Here is a 15,109-nt window from a genome sequence, read left to right on the forward strand (position 1 = left end):
CCCAAATCAATAATTTTTTGGTCTCTAAAAGCCAAAATATAAATAAATAAAATCTTAACAGTATATATTACATGTTGAAATATTTGGAGATATATTAGATTGAATTTTTAAAACAGTGACCCGTTTGTTGAGTGTCCTTAATGTTAAGTCAATTTTTTCTGAAATCTGAAACCTTTCGAGTATATAATTTTGAATTTTGAATTAAAAATGCACAAATTTTAAAAAAGCACAAAGTAGTAGTAATGGACAGGATTCTTCTTATATTTATGGTTGTGAGCCTGTCCTTTAATGACCGAGCCATCTCTCCAGCCCGAGGATTCCCCTTCTTAAAAGAATTATTCTGGGACCGGTAAGGTCACTCAAAGGTTAAGAGCACCCAAGTTTGGTTCCCATTGCTGACGTGGTAGTTCATAACTCAACTTCCAGGGCGATCTGATACCCTTTTCCGTCTTTCATAGGCATGAGGTACACATATGGTACTTTTACATACATGCAGGAAAAACACAGAAAATAACTAAATCCAAAGAAGAGGAAGAATACCACTCCTAGGCATATCCAAAAGATGCTCAACTGTGTTTGTAGCAGCTTTATTTGTAACAGCCAGAATCTGGAAACAACCCAGATGTCCCTCAAGGGAAGAATGGATACAGAAATTATACATTTACACAATGGACTACTACTCAGCTATTAAAAACAAGGGCATCATGAAATTTGCAGGCAAATGGTGGGAACTGGAAAAGCTCATCCTGAGTGAGGTAGCCCAGAAGCAGAAAGACACACAGGGCATATACTCACTCATAAGTGGATATTAGACATATTATGTAGGATAAACATATTAAAATCTGTTCACTTAAAGAAACTAATCAAGAAGATTAGTTGTTCAATCCTCATTCAGAAAGGCAAAGAGGATAGACATCAGAAGAGGGAGAAAACAGGGAATAGGACAGGAGCCTACCACAGGGGGCCTTGAAAAGACTGCCCTGCAGGGTATCAAAGCAGATGCTGAGACTTATAGTCAAACTTTGGGCAGAGTGCAGGGAATCTTATGAAAGAAGTGGGAAATAGTAAGACCTAGAGAAGTCAGGAGCTTTACAACGAGAGCAACAGAACCAAAAAATCTGGGCCCAGGGGTCTTTTCTGAGACTGATACTCCAACCAAGGACCATGCATGAAAATAACCTAGAACCCCTGCACAGAGGTAGTCCATGGCAGCTCAGTCTCCAAATGGGAACATAGTAATGGGAACAGGCACTGTCTCTGCCATGAACTGATTGGCCTGCTCTCTGATCACCTCTCCCTCAGGTGAGAGGAAGACAATGTAGCCACTCCTGAGACCTGATAGACTAGGATCAGAAGGAAGGGGAGGAAGACCTCCCCTATCAGTGGACTGGGGGAGGGGCATGGGTGGAGGAGAGGGAGGGAGGGGTGGAGGGAGGAAGCTACAGGTGGGGTACAAAGTGAATAAACTGTAATTAATATAAGAAGAAAGAAAGCCAGTCGTGGTAGGGCATGTCTTTAATCCCAGCACTCAAGAGCAGAGGTAGGTGGATCTCTATGACTTGAGAACAGCCTGGTCTACAAAGAGAGTTCCAGGACAGCCAGGGCTACACAGAGAAACCCTGTCTCAAAAAACAAAAACAAAAAAGAAAGAAAGAAAAGAAAGAAAGGAAGAAAGAAGGAAAGAAAAAAAAAAAAACCAAGATGATTCTGGTTATATGTGGTGTTACTTGTCTGTATTCTCAACACTCAAGAGTTTGAGACAAAGATTTGGGAATTTGTGGCCAGCCTGGGCCCAGTAGTGAATATAGAGAGGAAGAAATGAAATGGAGTGGGGAGAACAAAGATTAGATTCTAAAATTTCTCCATAACTGTAATATTTGCTGGAATAGTTGTTGGGAGATGGAAGCCGGAGGATCAGGAATTCAAAGTCATTCTTCAGTTATAGTGAGTTTGAAGCCAACTTGCTACCAGAGACCCAGTAACCAAAAAGAAATATGTAGCGCTCATTTTTAAAACTCTTTTTGGGGTGTTGAGGCCTCAACCTCCCTTCCCTCTGTAGGAGAGGGAAAGTTAGTGGGGGAAAGAGGGCCCCTTTGCTTCTCCTGACTTTTAGGGTTGAGGGGTTCTTTTAGGGCTCTATACCAATAGTCTCCATCCATAGCAGATGCAGCCAGCAGTCTTCAGGCCTGCACCCAGGACTGTTTGACTCCATATGTCTGCTCCAGAATGCCACACCGTCTATCTCTGGTCTCTAAACCGCTACACACCAACATCGAACACCACACCTTCTCTTTCTTGGCTCTCAATTTATATCCTCAGAGCCCTAGTCCATGCCCCTCTCTCTGTGCATGTGGAAGGCTGTTCCCAGCTGCAAAAGCCACACCCTGCACGAGACAGTTAACAGCTGTGGACAAACTATAGCCCAACTAAAACCCCATACTTGGAATTAAAACAAAGGCATTTTTACAGAGTATAACTGAGTTTACAAAGAAACCAAAACTTCCATTACAGAAATGAAGAGAAACAAGTTTATTTAGTATACTGTGAAGAGAATAATAGGCAGTATGGTAGTGATAAAATCATTAGCCAGGTGTGGTCTATGATTTTGTGATTTTTTATCAAATCAAGGAAGGTCCATTCTTTTTGTTTGTTTTGAGACAGGGTAGTTGTCCTGGAACTGTAGATCAGGCTGGCCTTGAACTCACAGAGATCTGCCTTCCTCTGCCTCCATAACTGCATGTACCACCATGCTGGGCTAGGAAGGTCTAGTCTAATCCTTAGTTTGTTGAGTTTTTCTTTATGTCTTTTTTTCTGTAGTTTATAAGGTAAGATCCTAGCTGCTTATCCCCACCCTCAAGGATTCTCTGTGTAGCCCTGACAGTTCTTGAACTCCCTTTAAACCAGGCTGGCCTCGAACTCAGAGATCTACCTGTCTGTCTCCCGAGTGCTGAGATTAAAGTTGTGTGCTACTACACCAGGTTCCCTAGATGTTTTTAAAAGTAAAATTTGGAAGATAGCCTCTTACTGTCACAATTTGGCTTTGTAGATTATTTTTTGTAACATTTAGAAAACCTTTCCTATGAGTTAAGGATATGGATTATTGTTTGCAAGATTGGCTGAGATGTATGGTATGTATATTGTGTAATAGGGAAGAGACCAGGCCCTATTCAGGATGTCTGAAAGTATATGAAGTTGAAACCTGTATGGGGCTAGAGAGGTGGCTTAGTGGTTAAGAGTACTTGATGCTCTTGCAGAGGACCAACACCCACTGGTGGCTCACAAACCACTAGCCCTTGTCTAGCCGCTAGACTTGACACTGCATGTGTGTGGACACAGACATACAGCAAACAAAATAGTCTTCCACATGAAGATTTTAAAAGAAGTTTGCAGTTTATAAACCTGGTGACTTATTTGGGAGATACTGAAGTAGGACTCTCAACTTCAGATTGGTTCTCTACCCCATAAATATAAGCACACAATTTTGGGGCCATATTTGTTAAGTTAAAACTTTAAAAATGTACACACACACACACACACACACACACACGCATATTTCTTTTCTTTTTTCTCCCTGGTTTTTCGAGATAGGGTCTCCCTGTGTAGCCTTTGCTGTCCTGGACTGTCTTATGTAGTCCAGGCTGTACTTGAACTCACAGAGACTCTCCTGCCTCTGCCTCTGCCTCTGCCTCCCGAGTGCTGGGATTAAAGATGTGTGCCACCGCGCCCAGCCCATACACACATATTTCTAAGCATGTAGCTGTTTTATTAAAAAGAGCTGTTTCAGAGCCGGGGGAGGTGGCACAAAGAACGGCTAAGGCTGTGGAACCTGTCTTTAAAAGCAAAACCAAACGCTTTAGGTTCGTTTTATATGCTTGGAGGTTTTGCCTGCATGCAAGTTTCTATATCGTGTGTGATGTCTGTGGAAGTTAGAAAAGGGCATCAGGGGTGCTGGAGAGATGGCTCAGAGATCAAGAGCACTGGCTGCTCTTCCAGAGGTCCTGAGCTCAATTCCCAGCACCCACATGGTGACTCACAACTATCTATAATGAGATTTGGTGCCCTCTTCTTTTTTTTTTTTTTTTCCCCAGAGCTGAGGACTGAACCCAGGGCCTTGCACTTGCTAGGCAAGCGCTCTACCACTGAGCTAAATCCCCAACTGGTGCCCTCTTATGACATACAGATGTACATGTATAAATAATAAATAAATAAATATATCTTAAAAAAAAAAAAAAAAGAAAGGGGCATCAGACCCACTGGAACTGGAGTTATGGATGGATGGTGTTGAGCTGAGTCCTCTGCAGGAGAGACATTGCTCTGAGCCTCTTTTCCAGGCCTATGCATCAAAACCAAACTCCCCAAAGCCCAAAAAGCCCTAAAATAAAACTAATAGGTAAAATGAAAAAAGTTGATTGAATGTAGCAAGAGATGGTAACATAGATTCTTTGAACTTGTCACCAGATGGCTATTGGCCCCATAGTCATCACTAATTGGTGACATTAATCCTGCTCCTTCACAGGTTGTGGGGAGGATCAGATGCACAGGTATAGTTTGCAAGAGTTAACTCTGTTTTATGTGATAGTCACCTATTCAAAATTCAGCTGCTCTGACAGTGGGGTCACATGGTAGTAATTCTTACTGCAAATGTCTTTCTAATATTACCCTTAACAGCTTAGTTTAGCTGGCCTATGTTAATATACTTAGAATACTTAAATTAGCCTACAGTTTTGCAGAAATCACCTAAAACAAACCCCTCCATTTTATTAGAAAGTGCTGTGTATCTTGGGTAATTGAATACCTGTATCCATAAAGAAGGCTGGCCCTACTGTGCACGTAGAGTCTTGGTTATTACTTTTCTATCAGGGCCTGTTGATGTTTTTCAGCTGTCAGACTGTGTGCCTAGGAAACCGTTTCAATGCAACATTGAAGTACGGTTTCTTCTACATGTACCATGGTAAATTTGAAAAATCTTAAGTTGGAATTGACTCAGCTCTCAGAGTACTGGATTGAGCTGTAACACTTGATCTGCTTCTTGTAACAGTCTTGTTTTCCTCATAAATTTGTATCTTGTGGTTCAGTCCTTTAGGATTCAAGTGAAAACCTTAATACTTGTTTCTTCTACTAGATGCTTCTAAAACTTGGCAGCACTGCATGTCCTCTTATTTCTTTGTCTTTGTGTACGTTACGTTTCAGCACACTTCACATGGAGATGGGAGGCAAGAAGTCACCTCACGCACTGGGCGCTCTGGAGCTCGGTGTAGAAACTCAATAGCTTCCTGTGCAGATGAACAGCCTCACATCGGAAACTACAGACTGTTGAAAACAATCGGCAAGGGGAACTTTGCAAAAGTGAAATTGGCAAGACACATCCTCACAGGCAGAGAGGTAAATTCTTGTGTTTGCTTTTGTGTGGTATATGATCTGCTAACTTTTTAACACCAGGATACATAGTAACAATGGGAGATTTGCTTTCCTTTTCCTGTATATATACCAAGTGAATGATCTAACTTGAAAAATGAATAATGCTCTGTTCTTTTTCAGTGGAAACCCAATAAAATTGTTTTGAACTTTATGTATGCACTTCTGTCTATAAGCTCGTAAGCTCATACAAGGCACTTGCAGATCAGTGGTTGTCTGTGTTTGCGGATTTACCCATGGGTTTCCTCCTTTCTTGAGGGTTTGCTGGAAGGCACATGCTTTCCCAGCTTTTGTGATCTTGACTGTTTCCTCTCTTACAGTCCTTATCAAAGTACACGAAATGAAACCACAGAATTAACTTCCTCCTTGCATCTTCTGGTGTGGTGCAGAAGCCTCTTTTCTACTCTGATAGGGTTCTTGTATTTAGGCCTTGGCACTTGTTGTGTAATTGTCCGAAATACTCCAGCCTTCTGTGTAGTATTTATTGGCACATCCCTTTGCTTAGGCATTAGACTCTAATAATCTTGATACCTTCCTTATGCAACAGGGTTTATCTTACATTGATTGACTTGTTTTTCCCTGATACTTCCCTCTGATACTTTGTGATGATAAATGCTGTATGTAAAGGAGTGGTTGGTACTTGTTTATGCATAATAAATACTGGTCAGGCGACTGTAATTGTATAGTTGAAAGATGCTTTTAAAAAACATGCTCTGAGCTGAGCAAAGTGGCACACGCCTGTAATCCCAGCACTTGGGAGACAGAGGCAGATGGATTTCTCTGAGTTCAAGGCCAGCCTGGTCTACAAAGCAAGTCCAGGACAGCCAAGGATACTCAGAGAAACCCTGTTTCAAGAACAAAACAACAATAACAAAAAAATACTTGGCCATATCTATGGTTCTTGCACTCAGAAGGCAGAGACAGGTGGATCTTTTGAGTTCCAGGACAGTCTATTTTATAGAGTGAGGTCTAGGGCAGCTAGGGCTACACAGAGAAACCCTGTCTCAAAAAACAAAACAAAACAAACAAAAAAAAAAACCCAAATTAGTAAGCCTTCTAAATCCAGCCAGTTCAGGAATCCAGTGGTTATCTATACTTCTCTTGGAGACAGTTACTCATTTGCTCTGTTAACATTACAATATAGCCAAATGGCAAACAAAACAAAACGCACCAGAGTGCTTGCATTCACACAGAGTGGCTGCGCTCCTCAGGACACGGGCAGACTTCTTGCACCCCACTGGCTTTTCGAATATAGAGATGGAAAAGCAGTTAACGTTAACAAGAGACACTTCTTTTTCCCTTTCTTTGGTTCTGGCTGGCTGGGAACTTGCTGTGTAGACCAGGCTGGCCTCAGCTCACGGAGATCTACTCACCTCTGTCTCCCAGGTGCTAGATTCAAGTTATGCACCACCACAGCCAGCATGAGCCCTGTTTAACACACCTCTGCCTGAGTTGTGGGGGGGGGGGCTGACCCCTGATTGGATTTCTGGGGCAATCCATTTTTGATGATGTAACAGAGTCAGATAGGTTACATTTTTCAAGTTTTTCAAGTCAGGGTTTCTCTATGTAGCCTTGGCTGTCCTGGACACGTTTTGTAGACCAGACTAGCCTTGAATTCAGAGATCCACCTGCCTCTACCTCCCAGGTGCTGGGATTATAGGTGTGTGCCTGGCTGGGAACTTTGTTTTTAAAAATAAACCATTTCTGACAGTTTGGGAAGCTGAGAAGTTTAAGATTAAAGGACTAGATTTCATTTATACTGTCCAACCATGGAATGACAGCTGAGTGCATTTCTCAGTTACGGCCCAGTCACCCCTATGGTATCCTACTGCTTAATGTTTTATCAGTGCAGTTAAATTTCAGCATGGGGAGGGCACAAGCCTTCAAACCATATCCCAGATGGGCAAAAATTATGTTATAAGCCAAAACATACTTTTTTCATTACAGTTATTTAAGTTTATTATATTTTCTTACTTTTTTTATACATGTAACTTCTTTTATGTAAGTATTTTGTCTACTGTGTATGTGTGCACTGCCAAAAGAGGGCATTTGCAATTCCCTGGAAATGGAATTACAGACAGTTGTGAGGTGCCATGTAAGAGCTGGGAACTACACCTGGGTCCTTTTGTTTTTTTGAGACAGGTTTCTCTGTGTAGTCCTGGCTGTCCTGGGACTTGAACTCATAGAGATCCACGTGCCTCTGCCTCCCAAGTGCTGGGATTAAAGGCGTGTCGCACCATGCCTTTTTATTTGTTGGTTTGTTTATTTTTGTGGACACCTGGGTCTTTTTCTTTAGGAGCAAATGCTCTTAACATTTTAGCTATCTTCAACCCCTCATGCATATTTTAAATAATTTCCTTTTTATACCCTTCATTCATTTTCTAAAAAATTATTTAGTGTGTGTGTGTGCATGAACATGTGAACATGCGTGCCCATGTCTTTGCTTACATGTGGATGTTAGAGGGCAACTAAGGGTAAATTTTTCCCCCTTCCACCGTGTGGGTTTTATGGATCAAAATTAAGAGGCCAAAGTGCCTTTGCCCACTGAGCCATCCTTTTTTTTTTTCTTTTTTAAAAATTTATTATAATTTATTCACTTTGTATCCCAGCTGTAACCCCCTTCCTCATTCCCTCCCAATCCCACCCTCTCTCTCCTCCTTCCACGCCCCTTTCCCAGTCCACTGATAAGGAAGGTCCTCCTCCCTTTCCATCTTACCCTAGCCTATCAGATCTCATCAGGACTGGCTGCATTGTCTTCCTCTGCGGCCTGGTAAGGCTGCCCCCATCACAGGGGAGGTGAGCAAAGAGCCAGCCACTGAGTTCATGTTAGAGACAGCCCCTGTTCCCCTTACTAGGGAACCCACTTGGACAATGAGCTGTAATGGGCTACATCTGTGCAGGGGTTCTAGGTTATCGCCATGCATGGTCCTTGGTTGCAGAGAAGACCCTTGTGCCCAGATAGTTTGGTTCTATTGCTCTCCTTGTGGAGCTCTGGTCCCCTCCAGGTCTTTCTATCCCCCCCCTTTTTTTTTCATAATATTTCCTGCACTCTGCCCAAAGATTGGCTATAAGTCTCAGCATCTGCTTCAATACCCTACTGGGTACAGTCTTTCAGAGGCCCTCTGTGTTTTCTCCCTCTTCCAATGTCTGTCCCATTTGCCTTTCTGAATGAGGATTGAGTGTCTGACTCAGGATCTTGCTTAGCTTTGTTAGGTATACAGATTTTAGTATGTTTATCCTATATTATATGTCTAATATCCACTTATTAATAAGTATACCTTTTGTGTCTTTCTGCTTCTGTGATACCGCAGGATGATCTTTTCTAGTTCCCACAATTTGCCTGCAAATTTCATGATGTCCTTTTTTTTTAATTGCTCAGTAGTAGCCCATTATGTCAATAAATGTACCACAATTTCTCTATCAATTCCTCTGTTGAAGGACATCTGGGTTGTTTCCAGATTCTGGCTATTACGAATAAAGCTGCTACAAATATGGTTGAGCAAATGTCCTTGTTGTATACTTGAGTATATTTTGGATATATGCCTAGGAGTGGTATAGCTGGATCCCGAGGTAACACTATTTCTAATTTTCTGTGAAAGCACCAGATTGATTTCCAAAGTGGTTGTACAAATTTACATTCCCACTCCACTGAGCCATCTTATCAGCCTTTATTATTATTTACTTGTTCTTTTAAAGTATTGATGGCTTAAACCCTGTATGTTTTGGTTGTCTTGTCTGTTGTTTAGTGTGTGTGAGAGTGAGAGAGAGAAAAAAAGAGAGAGAGAGAGACTAATTGAGAGACTGCTTGACCAGAGACTTGGTTTTTAGATTACTTTTTTAAAAATTTTATTTGGGGCTGGAAAGATTGCTCAGTGGTTAAGAGCATTTACTATTCCTCCAGAGGATCCAAGTTTGATTCCTAGGTGACTCACAACTGCTTGTAACTTAAGCTGTAGCTAGAGCCTCCGTGGCACCCTCACTCATGTGCACATATTTAACACATACGATTAAAAGTAAGAAAAACATAAATCCTTAAGAAAAGATTTGTGTTTGTGTCTGTCTGTACTTATGTGGTCACAAGAGGGCAACAGCTATTATTTGTATGACTGTTTTTTTGTAATCCAGTCATCTGTGGCTATCTGTTTAAGGTGGAGCTCTGAAGAAGTGGCTCTTAAGTTCTGTTCACATGGGTGGGGTATGGCCACCAAGCTTGCCACTGGCTGTTGTGTTTGTACTGTAGCGGAGACCCTGACACTTGTCTTTAGATTTCTTCTCTAGGTTACATTGATCTACACAGGGTCCCTCTCTCTCTGCCAGGGAAGGTTCGGGGGATAGCAGGTTGTCCTGGTCCTTTCTATTCCTCACACCTGTCTCCTGCTAAAGTCCAGGGCCTTACTGGTTTCCACCGAGTAAGTTTCCAGTCTTTGTGGTTCTCTCTCCTTTATGCTTAAGGCCTCTTAGCCTTTCTTAGTAAGGCTGGCCAGTTGGCATTTTCTTTCTGTGTAACTTCCTCCGTTTTCTGTTCATTCTGTTGGGAAAATTTGGAAATCTGTCTTTTTTTTTTTTTTTTGTCTTTTTAACATGTGCCTTTACACCTATCTCCTGTTAATGCTTGACCTTCCTATTTAAGTGAGGAGACTGTACCTCATTTACCCTTAGCCTCTAATTCTTTTTTTTTAATTTTTTAAATATTTTATTATTTTCATTATATATACATTCTTCTATCTGCATGTACACCTGCACTCCAAAAGACACCAGATCTCATTATAGATGGTTGTGAGCCACATGTGGTTGCTGGGAATTGAACTCAGGACCTCCGGAAGAACAGCTAGTGCTCTTAACCTCTGAGCCATCTCTCCAGCCCTCAGCCTCTAATTCTTAAGTATTTACTTCATTAGCAGTTCTGGAGATTGAAGGCTCATATTGTGTATGCTCTGTACTTTACCACTGAGCTCCAGCCTTTGATTCTAAACACTTAAGAGTATTTATTGTCAACTGTAACAGTGGTCTGTGCCATACTAGACTTCCTGAGGCTTCAGATAGTTCTATATTTTAGTTGGGTTTTTTTCTTTTTTGTGTTTTCAAGACAGATTTTCCCTGTATAGCCCTGGCTATCCTGGAATTCCCTCTGTAGACCAGGCTGGCTTCCATCTCAGAGACTGGCCTGCCTCTGACTCCCAAGTGCCACCATTGCCCCCCTGGATTTTCTTTTTTTAGTGAAGACTATGATAACAAGTTTATAGCAATTTTGGAGAATAGAGGCAGAAAAAGCCACAAGCTAATCTTTTGAAAACAATTTTTATATTTATCCCTAGACAATGTTCTAATACATGTTTTGACAACCTCTTAATTATAATCCTGTATCTTATGTCCCTCCCCGTCTGAATTTTATCAATTGAGAAACTCCCAAATGTCTTTATTTACATATGGGGTGCTGCTATTTGGGTTACTGTATTCTGAAGGTAACACTTAAGAAACTTAAAATCAACTGGGTGTGGTGCATACCTTTAATCTCAGGGGGGTAGGGGTGGGCAGACACAAGCACTGTCAGTTTGAGGCCAGGTAGGACCCTGTCTCAAAAAAGCAGCCAACAATAAAGTTAGTATACAACAATACTGTTGATGTTAATATATAACATTTTAATGAAAACTTTTATAATACAAATTATGGGAGATATTGTTTTAATTTAGTTTTGTTTTTTTTTAATTATACATGTTTATGTGTGTTGGCTTGTCTGTAGGTCAGGAGAGGGCATAGGACACCCTAGAACAGAAAATACTACAGGTGGTTTGTGCACTAACCACCTGTTGTGGGTGCTAGGAATTGTACCTGGGTCCCCCACAAGAGCATCAAGTGCTCCCATCCACTGAGGCATCTGTACAGCACTTATTTTTAACTATGTGTATGTGTGTGTGTCTGCAGGGTTATGTGCACATGTGTGCATGTGCCCTCTGAGGCCAGAAGAAGCCATTGGTTTTTCTGGAGCTAGAGTTTCAGGTGGCTGTAAGCTGTTCAACATGGGTTCCGTAACTGAACTTGGAGGATTCTCTGGGAGAGCTCAGAATAGCTGGGATAGCTCTTAAGCTCCCACTTTACATTCCCCTCAGATATCTTTGAGACCTAATAGAAGTTTGTTAAATTTTAGTCTTCTCTGCGTTGTTTTGGTTGAAGTGTATGAAGAAATATGTAGTTAAAAAGTTGAATGCTGGCAGTGGTGGTGTACCCTTTTAATATTAGCACTCGGTAGACAGAGGCAAGTGGATCTCTGTGAATTTGAGGTCAGTCTGGTCTATAAAGTGAGTGCCAGGACAGCCAAGGCTACACAGAGAAACCCAGGGTGACCGGTGGGGTAGGGAATACCTTATCCTTTCAGATTCTTATGACTGTTCTTTGATGGTGTTTGAGAACTCAGTGTCAAGTTTCTTTTTAGGGTAGAAGGAGTGATTCGTCATATTTTTATTAAAAGTAACTATATAAAGGCTGACAGTCAGTACTCAGAATAATTTGCTTCAGTTCAATATAGGTTGTAGGAGATTTGGAAGTGAGCAACAGAAGATTGAAAGAAAGGCCTTGAATTATAGTAGTATATGTAATAAAATGCTAAAGCTGATATTATGCTTTTAGTACATTCTAAAAGTACAGGGGGCAAAGCCATGCCCTTTCATAATTTATATATTTATTTATTTATTTATTTGAGAAATGCGTAGTTAACAGGAGTTTCACCGTGTAGTCGTGGCTTGAATTGGCTCTGGTCTGTCAGTTCATCATTGATAATTGTTCCACATGCCCTGAAGAGGCACTCGCATAAAATAAGCCATGACTTGGGAGGCTTAGGAAGGAGGATCACTGGTTAAAGGCCAGCTTGAGCTTTGAGTGATGTTCATTTGACCTATTAGGTCAGAGAAGAGAGCTGCATACGATCAGCACACAGTTATTAACCAGCCACATTATGGCTACAGGAAAACTTTGCATTTAGTCATTGTACTCAAATTTTCTATATGAAGTGTCTAGTTTGAGCTACCAGAAGGAACTGCACCACAGTTTTAGATATCATCTTAGTCATGTAAGATGCCACAACCATTTTGTTGTTACTTTATCTGAAATAGTATGCTTGTATTCTTGCGACTTTTCTACTTTTAGGGATTATCTACAGGGTTTTTAGAGTTGCTGTTTACTTAAACTATTGAAATGTCTTTTTTTTATATATAAATACTCTTGGAATCATTTATTGTATATTTACTGTATATTGTTTTTCTTTTTTTCTTCTTTCCTTTTTTTCTCAGTCAGGGTTTCTCTGTAGCTCTGGCTCTTCTGGAACTCTCTCTGTATACCAGGCTAGCCTCAAACTCAGGGATCTGACTGTAATGTGCTGGGATTAAAGGATTGAAGTGCCACCACACCCAGCTGTGTGTATATGTGTGTGTGTGTGTGTGAGAGAGAGAGAGAGAGAGACAGACAGACAGACAGACAGACAGACACAGACATATATTCTTGAATGCTGTTGTATTTTATTAAATTGTAATTAGAGTCAGTTGTGTGGTGACGCACACCATTAATCCCAGCCCTTGGGAGTCAGAGGCAGGTAGATCTCTGAGTTCTAGGACAGCAAAGTCCACACAGAGAAACCCTGTCTTGAAAAACCCAAAACCAAAAAAGTTGTAATTAGAAATCCTTTTTTTTTTTTAGGTTTTTTTTTTCCTGTATGTGTATTATTGTTGTTTAATCTGCGTGTATGTATGTGCGCCATTTATGTTCGTGTTGCACACAGAGGTCATAGGGATTGGACCCTCTGGACTTGGAGTTATGGATAGTTGTGATCCATCATGTAGGGAACTGAACCTTGGCTTAGCCAACTCTTGAGCCCCTGAAGTTTTATTTTGTAATCAATTACTGTCCTTTGTCCTTGGTTTGCATCCACCGTGGACTGAAAGGCATGTCCTCAAACTCACTTGTTGAAGTCCTGGACGATAGTGTGACTCTTTGGTATAGGGTCTTCTTCATAGACCCGGTGTATCAGTAATGTTTGTGTTTTTGTAGAAAGAGACAACAGAATCATTTCTGTCTACTATGTGAAGAAACAATAAGAAGGCAACTGCACGGAACTTTGATTTTTGAGCTATCATCCTCTAAAACAGAAGAAATCCATTTCTGTTGTTTAAGCTGCCAGACTGTGGTGTTTATTATGGAAACTTCAGCAGGCTAATATTCTGGCTTAAGGGATTTAGAGTTCTTTTTTATTAAAAAAGTTTTATTTTTTATTATATGTGTGTGTACAGTCTGTGTAGTTTTGTGCTAATGAGTGTATGTGCCCAGGAAGGCCAGAAACATTGGATTTCTCTATAGCCAGAATTACAGGTGGTTGCCAGCTTCTCAAGTTGGTTGCTGGGAATTGATTGACCTCAGGCCCTCTGAGACCACTGTATACTTTGACAGCTCTTTCAATGGTTACGGATGCTTTACACCTTTCAGGGTCAGAATGTTAGGATCTTTTGATTAGGGAGTATAAAATAAGCATTCTTTTTCTAGGGGGCCTGTTCTCATGCATGAGCCTCTTTATTTCCATTTCCAAACTTTCCACTTTGTTTCTGGCAAATTTGCTTCTGGCAAATAAAATTTCCCAGAACTTCATAGAGCATGTGACAGGCACACTCCTCTTTCCCCACCCAGTGAACCTATGTGGCTTAGTTTGTATCACTCTTCCCCCATCCCCACCCACACAACCTTGAGAATAAGTGGTAATCTCTTTAGCCTTCACCTTTCTGGTACTCCACAATGATAATGCCTACAGTCACCCTTTATTGGTGTTCTCAAGTTTTCACCTCTGTCTCAACTCTTCAGGTTCCATTGTGAACCAAAGTTAATGTGGTGATTGAGTCAGTCTAGTGTGGAGGAAAAGAACTTCCTCCTCAGGATTCATTGCTGTATATATATGTTAAGTGATTATCTTTCATTCACAGCAGCTTTGATGACTTAAATAATTTAGTGAAGCTGTATTATGTATAGTGTTCTGCCTGTATCTGTGTCTGTGCACCAGAAGAGGGCACCAGATCTCATTATAGATGGTTGTGAACCACCATGTGGTTGCTGGGAATTGAACTCAGGACCTTTGGAAGAACAGCCAGTGCTCTTAACCTCTGAGCCATCTCTTCAGCCCTGGTTGGTTTTTAAAGACAAGGTTTCTCTGTGGAGCCTGGGCTGTTATGGACTCACTTTGTAGACCAGACTGGCCTTAAACTCACAGAGATGCCCCCTGCCTCTGATCCCCTGAGTTCTGGGATTATAGGCATACACCACCATGGCCAGTGACTTTACTTTTTTGTTTGTTTTTTTACGAGTGCATGCACACATATTCTCCACAGTTTTCTCAGTTCCAAGTTGCCTTGAAGTGGATGGGACAGTCTTCACCCTGGAGTCAGAATCACTTCACAGTATCTTTGCTTTCTTGCTCCCAGAGGCCATCAGGTTCACAGAAGATCAGTAATTTGAACAGGTGAAGGTTTTAGGTTGTTAAGTAGTTTAAAAAAATATTATAGTGTTGGAATGGCAAGATGGCTTTCAGTGAGTAAAGGTTCCTACGTTTAGCCTCATCAGATGATCTGAATTTAATCCCTGCAGCCCACAGAGTGGAAAGAGAAAGTTGACTTCAGTTATCTGCGGCACACATGGGTGCACATACTTAATAAATAGGCAAATA

At 41.1% G+C, this 15,109-nt stretch overlaps 1 protein-coding gene across 11 annotated transcripts in view; it reads left to right on the top strand.

Annotated features, from left to right (window-relative positions):
• Window positions 1-15,109, top strand: part of Mark3 (microtubule affinity regulating kinase 3) — a 91,579-nt gene that overhangs the window by 18,440 nt on the left and 58,030 nt on the right. For 10 of the 11 annotated variants that reach the window (XM_060388217.1, XM_060388218.1, XM_060388219.1 and 7 more), the window contains one exon: window positions 5,191-5,382. In XM_060388217.1, the coding sequence (XP_060244200.1) occupies window positions 5,191-5,382 (192 nt within the window). Of the gene's footprint in view, window positions 1-5,190; window positions 5,383-15,109 lie in introns of those variants that run through there. The other variant, XM_060388223.1, reaches the window with a different exon arrangement.

The sequence above is a fragment of the Meriones unguiculatus genome, chromosome 7 (genome assembly GCF_030254825.1).
Source record: "Meriones unguiculatus strain TT.TT164.6M chromosome 7, Bangor_MerUng_6.1, whole genome shotgun sequence".
Lineage (NCBI taxonomy): Eukaryota > Metazoa > Chordata > Mammalia > Rodentia > Muridae > Meriones > Meriones unguiculatus.